General features: G+C 46.0%; 1 protein-coding gene across 1 annotated transcript in view; it reads left to right on the top strand.

Annotated features, from left to right (window-relative positions):
* Positions 1–4,827: 4,827 nt before the first annotated feature.
* LOC129846202 (G protein-coupled receptor kinase 5-like) overlaps positions 4,828–12,048 on the top strand; it is a gene marked incomplete at its 3' end in the record, with an annotated part of 92,111 nt that continues 84,890 nt past the window's right edge. The window contains 1 exon segment of the mRNA XM_055914192.1: positions 4,828–5,261. Within this exon segment, the coding sequence (XP_055770167.1) occupies positions 5,210–5,261 (52 nt within the window).

The raw sequence follows: 12,048 nt of genomic DNA, 5'->3' as shown, positions 1-12,048 counted from the left end.
CAGCCATGGGCCGTCCCTCAGTCCGGAGCTGCAGTCCCTCAGTCCGGAGCTGCAGTCCCTCAGTCCGGAGCTGCCATTCCTCAGTCCGGAGCTGCCATTCCTCAGTCCGGAGCTGCCATTCCTCAGTCCGGAGCTGCCATTCCTCAGTCCGGAGCTGCCATTCCTCAGTCCGGAGCTGCCCCTTACCCTGGTGCTGCCCCTTACCCTGGTGCTGCCCCTTACCCTGGTGCTGCCCCTTACCCTGGTACTGCCCCTTACCCTGGTACTGCCCCTTACCCTGGTACTGCCCCTTACCCTGGTACTGCCCCTGATCCTGGTACTGCCCCTTACCCTGGTACTGGCCCTTAGTCCGGAGCTGTCCCTTAATGCAATGGGATTAATGTGGAGAGGGGTCATTTTGAAGAGGCTAAGGAGGTGGTTAGGGACTGTGGTGAAGTGGGGACCACGACCAGAGCCGGAGCCGCCACCGTGGAGGGAAGCCCACCCAGACCCTCCCCTAGACTGTGTATGGTGCGCCCGGAGTTCGCGCCTCAAGGGGGGGGTTATGTCACGCCCTGGCCTTATTATTCTTTGTTTTCTTTATTATTTTAGTTAGGTCAGGGTGTGACATGGGTAATGTTTATGTTTTGTTGGTTTTGGGTGTTTATTTGGTAAAGGGGTTATGGGGTGTAGTAGATGGTTTTGTGTTGAGTGTATATGTCTAGTGTTGTCTATGTTGGTTAGTTATCTAGGAGAGTCTATGGTTACCTGAATGAGTTCCCAATTAGAGACAGCTGATTTCGGTTGTCTCTGATTGGGAGCCTTATTTAGGGTAGCCATAGGCTCTCATTGGTTGTGGGTAATTGTCTATGTAAGAACGTTAGTAGCCTGTATGTTTGTGCACAACGTTTGTAGCTTCACGGTCATTTTGTTGTTTTGTTAAAGGGTTTTTGTGTCGTGTTCATCTTCGTGTTAAAATAAAAGAAGATGGCATATTTTCCAACTGCTGCATTTTGGTCCGTTAATCCGCCACACGATCGTGACAGTTCTATTCTAACCAAGGGACAATAAAGTGGTGTTCTATTCTAAACAAGGGACAATAAAGTGGTGTTCTATTCTAACCAAGGGACAATAAAGTGGTGTTGTATTCTAAACAAGGGACAATAAAGTGGTGTTCTATTCATACCAAGGGACAATAATGTTGTTTTCTATTCATACCAAGGGACAATAAAGTGGTGTTCTATTCTAACCAAGGGACAATAAAGTGGTGTTGTATTCTAACCAAGGGACAATAAAGTGGTGTTCTATTCTAACCAAGGGACAATAAAGTGGTGTTCTATTCTAACCAAGGGACAATAATGTTGTGTTCTATTCATACCAAGGGACAATAAAGTGGTGTTCTATTCTAGCCAAGGGACAATAAAGTGGTGTTCTATACTAACCAAGGGACAATAAAGTGGTGTTCTATTCTAACCAAGGGACAATAAAGTGGTGTTCTATTCTAACCAAGGGACAATAAAGTGGTGTTCTATTCATACCAAGGGACAATAATGTTGTTTTCTATTCATACCAAGGGACAATAAAGTGGTGTTCTATTCTAACCAAGGGACAATAAAGTGGTGTTGTATTCTAACCAAGGGACAATAAAGTGGTGTTCTATTCTAACCAAGGGACAATAAAGTGGTGTTCTATTCTAACCAAGGGACAATAATGTTGTGTTCTATTCATACCAAGGGACAATAAAGTGGTGTTCTATTCTAGCCAAGGGACAATAAAGTGGTGTTCTATACTAACCAAGGGACAATAAAGTGGTGTTCTATTCTAACCAAGGGACAATAAAGTGGTGTTCTATTCTAACCAAGGGACAATAAAGTGGTGTTCTATACTAACCAAGGGACAATAAAGTGGTGTTCTATTCTAACCAAGGGACAATAAAGTGGTGTTCTATTCTAACCAAGGGACAATAAAGTGGTGTTCTATACTAACCAAGGGACAATAAAGTGGTGTTCTATTCTAAACAAGGGACAATAAAGTGGTGTTCTATTCTAACCAAGGGACAATAAAGTAGTGTTCTATTCTAACCAAGGGACAATAAAGTGGTGTTCTATACTAACCAAGGGACAATAAAGTGGTGTTCTATACTAACCAAGGGACAATAAAGCGGTGTTCTATTCTAGCCAAGGGACAATAAAGTGGTGTTCTATACTAGCCAAGGGACAATAAAGTGGTGTTATATTCTAACCAAGGGACAATAATGTTGTGTTCTATACTAGCCAAGGGACAATAAAGTGGTGTTCTATTCTAACCAAGGGACAATAAAGTTGTGTTCTATACTAACCAAGGGACAATAAAGTGGTGTTCTATTCTAACCAAGGGACAATAAAGTGGTGTTCTATACTAACCAAGGGACAATAAAGTGGTGTTCTATTCTAACCAAGGGACAATAAAGTGGTGTTCTATTCTAACCAAGGGACAATAAAGTGGTGTTCTATTCTAACCAAGGGACAATAAAGTGGTGTTCTATACTAACCAAGGGACAATAAAGTGGTATTCTATTCTAACCAAGGGACAATAAAGTGGTGTTCTATACTAACCAAGGGACAATAAAGTGGTGTTCTATTCTAACCAAGGGACAATAAAGTGGTGTTCTATTCTAACCAAGGGACAATAAAGTGGTGTTCTATACTAACCAAGGGACAATAAAGTGGTGTTCTATTCTAACCAAGGGACAATAAAGTGGTGTTCTATTCTAACCAAGGGACAATAAAGTGGTGTTCTATTCTAACCAAGGGACAATAAAGTGGTGTTCTGTTTTCTTCTTTTCTATTCAAGGCTGGATCGTAAATGTAGGTAACATACGTGGATAAGACCTATTCATAAAGCCTCTCAGAGTAGGACTAGTTCTGATCTAGGATCAGTTTTTACTTCAGGATCGTGATGAAAGGGGGGACCTGGGCTGTATTGATAAAGCCTCTCAGGGTAGGACTAGTTCTGATCTAGGATCAGCACACACACCCTATTCCCTATTATAGTGCACTACTTTAGACCAGAGTCCTATGGCAGCCTATTCCCTATATAGTGCACTACTTTAGACCAGAGCCCTATGGCACCCTATTCCCTATTATAGTGCACTACTTTAGACCAGAGCCCTATGGCAGCCTATTCCCTATATAGTACACTACTATAGACCAGCGACCATCAGTCCTAGTGCACTACACTTCGCTTTTGAAGGCCTATAACTTTCTGACACACACACACACACACACACACACACACACACACACACACACACACACACACACAGTGTGATCCGCCTTGGAAAGTTGTTAAAACCCTGTTGAAGTATCAGAAGGAAGTAAATGGTACATTGTAGCTTCCTGGACTAGAGACCGGATGAGGCCTACTGATAACATGCCACGGATACACACACACACACACACACACACACACACACACACACACACACACACACACACACACACACACACACACACACACACACACACACACACACACACACACACACACACACACACACACACACACTACATACCATACAATGGTTTCAATTTCCAATGATTTGCATGTTCAAAATTGGATCTGTTTTTAATTAGTGTCTGTTGTGTCATTATGGGAGGTCAGATAATACACGTTGTATTAGGCCCCATGTCAGTCTCTCTGTGTGTGTGTGTATGGTGGTGCACAGAACTGTGCCCTTGTTAGTAGTAAAACGATCCCTCCTACTCACTCACTCGCTCTGGTATTGTGCCGGCTGCGCTGACTCGGAGGCAAAGGGGTGGGGACAGAGAGAGTGAGGGAAGGGGCAGGGGTGTCGTGCACCCCGAACATCTGAGGGGGCACAAAGTACAGTATGTGAGGTTGGCTGGGGGTGGCCCGAGGGGGTCTCCCCCCCTCCATCTGAAAGTTGGAGAATTTTTCATTTTTCAAACAGCTGAAACCACCTTGTCTGGCAATCTAGAGCCATAATCATTACGCTTAATTCTTTGTAAAAAAATGAGATTATTTTTTACGTGTATCTAAGCATACCTCTTGAGCGGTCTGCATCCTCCTGAATGGAGGTTATTTTTTTTTAAATAAAACATATATGTATATATAAATGAAATATACTTCTCTGCATCTCTGCTAAAATCTGGATAAAAGATTGAAAGGAATGTGAGTCGTATCGGTACATTTTGTTACTTCTTCCTTCTTTGAAGCCTACCAACCTTGCCAGCAGGCATGCCAGCTAAGATAATTAGACAAGATAGCTACTCGAACTTGATTACCTCTACACCGGCATTGCTTCCTGTTTGGGGGTTTTAGGCTGGGTTTCTGTACAGCACTTTGTGACATCGACTGATGTAAAAAGGGCTTTATAAATACATGTAATTGATTTATTGATTGATAGCCTGAAATGTCTTCATGGTTGGGAAGATTGGGAACCTATCTGTGTGCTAGCTGAAGCCAACTTCATAAAATTGCAACAGATGTAGGATCTTAATTAGATCACCCTGTTGCAGGAGGACTTTCCTGCAAAGCAACAAAGGTTAACCTTGTAATGTATTTAAGGTTTAAAAAGTCTTCTGAAGTTTGAACATTTCCATTAAGAAAAATGTATCAATCCCCACAAACATTTTCATTCATTATAATCCACATTTCCTATTGCTGCAGGATTATTTTCCTGCTGTAGCAAACTGGCTCAAATTAAAATCTTACTCATGTAGGTGGCTATTAGTATTACAGAGAAACAACAAAAATAAACACACCATTGTTGTTATACAGGACAAATATGGAGGGGGCAAGTGCCCCTGTGCCCCCCTATGTGCATGACGCCTCTGGGGAGGGGAGGGAACGAACGAAGCTGAGAGCCGAGCAGGAAGGAAAATTAACGAATGCAGGAGAGGCTTTGAATGCTAACAAGCGTTATAGCTTTAACTACAGTAGTAGCCGCCGTTGTTTAGCCTAAAAGGTGAAGAGTTTTTTTTTTTGTGTGTGTGCCGAAAACATTAAACGATGGAGTCGGCGAACTAGTAGTCCAACACGATTGCAAAAGCCCCCACTACCTGGTAATCCCGCCGAATTTGGAGAGCAAGCGAAGGCTATGCGCCAGCTGCAGAATTCACCATCATCATCATCATCATCGGAGCCGCTACCTTCATCTTTTCAGTTGAAGTGAAATGTATTGCCTAGTCTGTATGGGAGACGGATCTTACACGTACTGACCATTACCATGGAGATAGAGAATATAGTCGCCAACACGGTGCTGCTGAAGGCGAGAGAAGGTAAGACATTGTACTGAAACGACGACATTACATGGTTAACGTACTGGGGGGGGGGGGAAACATGTCGAGAGAGAGAGGGCGAAACGGGGGATAATCATAACAAAGCAAGGCTCCGTTTTTTGGGGGGCTATCGCTTGGATTGTGTTCTACACACTTTTCTCTCGACACCCCCCCCATCTCTCTCTCTTTTCTCTCTCTAGATCTATTTCTCTCCCTACGCAGTGGTTTTCCCATCGTCTTGACTGGCTGACTATGAGGGGAAACGTATACGGCGTTGTGTTAAACTGTAGCCTGCCTACTTGTTCATCACTGTAACTCTCTAGTCACATAATATTACAAGCAATATCCAGGCCTGATCGATACAACGACCGGATTGAGTTTCGCAGCATCAATAATAACGATGATCGATTGGGCTATTATCTCTGTTTTGATATTGGAATCGTGTTTCTAATGACTATCTGAACGGAAACGGTGGATATGGCGGTAGGCTACTGTAGTAGTAACAGCAGATCAACGGATAGGTTGATATGACGGTATGCTAGTAGCAACATATCAACGGATAGGTGGATATGACCGTAGGCTAGTAGCAACATATCAACGGATAGGTGGATATGACCGTAGGCTAGTAGCAACAGCAGATCGTTTTTGTAGTATAGGCGACACAGTCTTGAAATGTCCTGTAGCAACCTGTTTCCTATTCCATTGCCTGATAGAACAGGCGATCGACTTGATACGTTAGCGATATTTTGCATATGGCTTTCGCTGGATCTTATGTCTGCTTTATGCGGTTCAAATGTGTGTAGTCCGTGTGTCACATTATTTGACGCAGATATGTTAAAGCCACTGCATTGCAACCCTGCCAAAGAGAAGGGTACCCGCTCCGTGTGTTTTTCCCCTAGACGGAGACCGGGAGCTCTGGGTCTTTCTCGGGCCTGGGTAAAGCGGACGCGGCCAAGTCGCACACAGTGTACCCCCCCAAGTGTGTGCCATTGACATGGGGAAGGGGCACAACTCAAGCCGCAGGCCTGAGAACTACGGCAAAAACATATCGGACTAATACGACAAGTGGTCGATTGATGCCGTTCTGTCTGGCTGTCTTTCTGTCGTCAGGTTTGATTGAAAGAGTGAAAGGAAGATGTGTGTGTTTATCCTGGTGGACCCCCTCAAATACAACTCTGGAACTCGAAACCAGTTCCAATGCTTTTTACATTTTATTTATTATGTCCCCCTCTAATTAGGGATTTAGACCTTGGACACCAGGTGGGTGAAATGAATGACCGGGTAGAACAGAACTAGCAGGCTCCGGACCTCGTAGGGTCGGGATATCCAAAGTCGGTGCACGTTTTTTTGTTATTGTTGTCCTAGCACTACACCGCGGATTCAAATAGTTAATAACTAATCATCAAGCTTTGATACTTTGAATCCGCTGTGTAGTTTTCGGGCAACAACAAACAAAACGTGCACCGACTTTTTGGGAAACGCTCTCGTAGGATAATAGTTGAATATCCCCTGGTTGTAGAGGATATGGTTATAAGATGGACAGAGAGGATGTCGTTAGTTTGTTGTCAGTACAGCGGTGAGGGGAGAAGGGACTAAGCTACATTGTATCTTCTGTTGGGGGGGGGGGGGGGTTGTGTTACATTTAATAAACATGGTTTCTTATCACGTGTGCGGCTTGGCTTGCTAATTGTAGAATAGAGAGAAGTGCAACAATGTAAAACAACATTTGGACAGCGGACGTCACAATGTGGTACAAGCCTTTAATCATCTTTGATTTGACCAACGTACGTGTGTCATAATACACAGAATTCTATTAAGTTACGCACGGAACACAGAACATTCACGCGAGCTTCACCTAGTCAACGTCTGAACGCAAGCCACATCAACGTCACAATCTAAGGGTTAATAGGTCAAACGGTGAACTCTAGTTGCGTTCACACAGGCCCTGTTAAACATGTCTACTGTAACGTAGCCTCGTGGTGTTAAACCCTTTACGCTCCTGGGAATTGGCCTACAATGGATAGAGCTAAATTGATTTTTTTTTTTTTACAGAATAAATATCAAAAGCATAAACATGGTAGCAGTAGAAAGGGAACACTTTGGAGATTTATAGGAACGTTATTAGATCGAAGTTTAGGACACAACAGTTCACCTGACACAGGACTGAATCCAAAAACATTACACTGTTGATTTTATGTGCATTTTACATTTACTGTACGTTTTCGCTGCGTTTTTTTGATAACGAAATGTGAAAAATACGTTTCGATACATTCAGTAACATGAGAATATTCCTGGAACATGTGGGGTAGGTGCAACATAAAGCAATGGGAAAGGGGGATTCCTGGAACATGTGGAGTAGGTGCAACATAAAGCAATGGGAAAGGGGGGGATTCCTGGTACATGTGGTGTAGGTGCAACATAAAGCAATGGGAAAGGGGGGGATTCCTGGTACATGTGGAGTAGGTGGAACATAAAGCAATGGGAAAGGGGGGGGATTCCTGGAACATGTGGCGTAGGTGCAACACAAAGCAATGGGAAAGGGGGGGATTCCTGGAACATGTGGGGTAGGTGCAACATAAAACAATGGGAAAGGGGGGGATTCCTGGAACATGTGGAGTAGGTGCAACATAAAACAATGGGAAAGGGGGGGATTCCTGGTACATGTGGAGTAGGTGCAACATAAAACAATGGGAAAGGGGGGGGATTCCTGGTACATGTGGAGTAGGTGCAACATAAAACAATGGGAAAGGGGGGGGATTCCTGGTACATGTGGGGTAGGTGCAACATAAAGCAATGGGAAAGGGGGGGATTCCTGGTACATGTGGGGTAGATGCAACATAAAACAATGGGAAAGGGGGGGGGGGGGGGAATTCCTGGAACATGTGGGGTAGGTGCAACATAAAGCAATGGGAAAGGGGGGGGATTCCTGGAACATGTGGGGTAGGTGAAACATAAAACAATGGGAAAGGGGGGGGGGGGGGATTCCTGGTACATGTGGGGTAGGTGCAACATAAAGCAATGGGAAAGGGGGGGGATTCCTGGAACATGTGGGGTAGGTGCAACATAAAACAATGGGAAAGGGGGGGGGGGATTCCTGGAACATGTGGGGTAGGTGCAACATAAAGCAATGGGAAAGGGGGGGGGATTCCTGGAACATGTGGGGTAGGTGCAACATAAAACAATGGGAAAGGGGGGGGGGATTCCTGGAACATGTGGGGTAGGTGCAACATAAAACAATGGGAAAGGGGGGGGGATTCCTGGAACATGTGGGGTAGGTGCAACATAAAGCAATGGGAAAGGGGGGGGGGGATTCCTGGTACATGTGGGGTAGGTGCAACATAAAGCAATGGGAAAGGGGGATTCCTGGAACATATGGGGTAGGTGTAACATAAAGCAATGGGAAAGGGGGGGATTCCTGGAACATGTGGGGTAGGTGCAACATAAAACAATGGGAAAGGGGGGGGGGGGATTCCTGGTACATGTGGGGTAGGTGCAACATAAAGCAATGGGAAAGGGGGGATTCCTGGTACATGTGGAGTAGGTGCAACATAAAACAATGGGAAAGGGGGGGGGGGATTCCTGGAACATGTGGGGTAGGTGCAACATAAAGCAATGGGAAAGGGGGATTCCTGGAACATATGGGGTAGGTGTAACATAAAGCAATGGGAAAGGGGGGGATTCCTGGAACATGTGGGGTAGGTGCAACATAAAACAATGGGAAAGGGGGGGGATTCCTGGAACATGTGGGGTAGGTGCAACATAAAACAATGGGAAAGGGGGGGGGATTCCTGGAACATGTGGGGTAGGTGCAACATAAAGCAATGGGAAAGGGGGGGATTCCTGGAACATGTGGGGTAGGTGCAACATAAAACAATGGGAAAGGGGGGGATTCCTGGAACATGTGGGGTAGGTGCAACATAAAGCAATGGGAAAGGGGGGGGATTCCTGGAACATGTGGGGTAGGTGCAACATAAAGCAATGGGAAAGGGGGGATTCCTGGAACATGTGGGGTAGGTGCAACATAAAACAATGGTAAAGGGGGGGATTCCTGGTCAGTTGTACAACTGAAATGTGTCTTCTACATTTAACCCAACCCCTCTGAATCGGAGAGGTACGGAGGGCTGCCTTAATCCACATCCACGTGAGTGAGAGGACTAACTGGTGTCTCCAAGTGGCCTCACACCTCTCCAGACTGTGGGTTTCAGTGAGAGGACTAACTGGTGTCTCCAAGTGGCCTCACACCTCTCCAGACTGTGTGTTTGAGTGAGAGGACTAACTGGTTGTCTCCAAGTGGCCTCACACCTCTCCAGACTGTGGGTTTCAGTGAGAGGACTAACTAGTGTCTCCAAGTGGACACACACCTCTCCAGACTGTGGGTTTCAGTGAGAGGACTAACTGGTGTCTCCAAGTGGCCACACACCTCTCCAGACTGTGGGTTTCAGTGAGAGGACTAACTGGTGTCTCCAAGTGGCCACACACCTCTCCAGACTGGGTTTCAGTGAGAGGACTAACTGGTGTCTCCAAGTGGCCACACACCTCTCCAGACTGTGGGTTTCAGTGAGAGGACTAACTGGTCTCTCCAAGTGGCCACACACCTCTCCAGACTGTGGGTTTCAGTGAGAGGACTAACTGGTGTCTCCAAGTGGCCTCACACCTCTCCAGACTGTGGGTTTCAGTGAGAGGACTAACTGGTGTCTCCAAGTGGACACACACCTCTCCAGACTGTGGGTTTCAGTGAGAGGACTAACTGGTGTCTCCAAGTGGCCACACACCTCTCCAGACTGTGGATTTCAGTGAGAGGACTAACTGGTGACGCCAAGTGGACACACACCTCTCCAGACTGTGGGTTTGAGTGAGAGGACTAACTGGTGTCTCCAAGTGGACACACACCTCTCCAGACTGTGGGTTTCAGTGAGAGGACTAACTGGTGTCTCCAAGTGGCCACACACCTCTCCAGACTGGGTTTCAGTGAGAGGACTAACTGGTGTCTCCAAGTGGCCACACACCTCTCCAGACTGTGGGTTTGAGTGAGAGGACTAACTGGTGTCTCCAAGTGGCCACACACCTCTCCAGACTGTGGGTTTGAGTGAGAGGACTAACTGGTGTCTCCAAGGGGCCACACACCTCTCCAGACTGTGGGTTTCAGTGAGAGGACTAACTGGTGTCTCCAAGTGGACACACACCTCTCCAGACTGTGGGTTTGAGTGAGAGGACTAACTGGTGTCTCCAAGTGGCCACACACCTCTCCAGACTGTGGGTTTCAGTGAGAGGACTAACTGGTGTCTCCAAGTGGACACACACCTCTCCAGACTGTGGGTTTGAGTGAGAGGACTAACTAGTGTCTCCAAGTGGCCACACACCTCTCCAGACTGTGGGTTTCAGTGAGAGGACTAACTGGTGACGCCAAGTGGCCACACACCTCTCCAGACTGTGGGTTTCAGTGAGAGGACTAACTAGTGTCTCCAAGTGGCCACACACCTCTCCAGACTGTGGGTTTGAGTGAGAGGACTAACTAGTGTCTCCAAGTGGCCACACACCTCTCCAGACTGTGGGTTTGAGTGAGAGGACTAACTGGTGTCTCCAAGTGGCCACACACCTCTCCAGACTGTGGGTTTGAGTGAGAGGACTAACTAGTGTCTCCAAGTGGCCACACACCTCTCCAGACTGTGGGTTTGAGTGAGAGGACTAACTGGTGTCTCCAAGTGGACACACACCTCTCCAGACTGTGGGTTTCAGTGAGAGGACAAACTAGTGTCTCCAAGTGGACACACACCTCTCCAGACTGTGGGTTTCAGTGAGAGGACAAACTAGTGTCTCCAAGTGGACACACACCTCTCCAGACTGTGGGTTTCAGTGAGAGGACAAACTAGTGTCTCCAAGTGGCCTCACACCTCTCCAGACTGTGGGTGTCAGTGAGAGGACTAACTGGTGTCTCCAAGTGGCCACACACCTCTCCAGACTGTGGGTTTCAGTGAGAGGACTAACTGGTGTCTCCAAGTGGCCACACACCTCTCCAAAGTGTGCACAGTCCCTAAGCAATTTCAATGCACTTGTATGTCTAAAAGAAGAGTCTTCAACTATAAGGTCATTTTTTTGGATCTCTCCTGGCTGTGCTGTTCAGGAACTAGAGTTGACACCCTGGTAGTCGTTATCATTAGGAACACAACCCTGCATCTCCGCCATCACACCATTACTGTTGTTGTTTACTCAATACCAAAATAAACAGACCCATTTTATAAATCACATTCTGGGTCAGGTGGGCCTGATTTTGAACGCATGGTCTCTTGCCAACATGACCAGCTAAGTTATTAAACACAGCCGTAACAGTGTTAGGCTTTCACAAAGGTAATTCAGAGAAACGGATCGTAATTCTGGTGCGTATAGAAAGGAGTCATGAATGTATTCAGGTGCACTCAGTAGCCAGACTCTGTTCAGAACAACCCAGGATATGATGTCATGAATGGATTCAGGTGCACTCAGTAGACAGACTCTGTTCAGAACCACCCAGGATATGATGTCATGAATGTATTCAGGTGCACTCAGTAGACAGACTCTGTTCAGAACCACCCAGGATATGATGTCATGAATGTATTCAGGTGCACTCAGTAGCCAGACTCTGTTCAGAACAACCCAGGATATGATGTCATGAATGTATTCAGGTGCACTCAGTAGCCAGACTGTTCAGAACAACCCAGGATATGATGTCGTGTCATGGACATTTGGACTCATGGGTGTTTGGCTTGTATGACATCAAAGCAGTATTTCTTATAATCCTCAATGTCTCATA

This window comes from Salvelinus fontinalis, unplaced genomic scaffold (genome assembly GCF_029448725.1).
Source record: "Salvelinus fontinalis isolate EN_2023a unplaced genomic scaffold, ASM2944872v1 scaffold_0476, whole genome shotgun sequence".
NCBI lineage: Eukaryota > Metazoa > Chordata > Actinopteri > Salmoniformes > Salmonidae > Salvelinus > Salvelinus fontinalis.
Note: the sequence above shows the minus strand (reverse complement) of the source record. Positions and strands in the feature narration are given on the sequence as shown.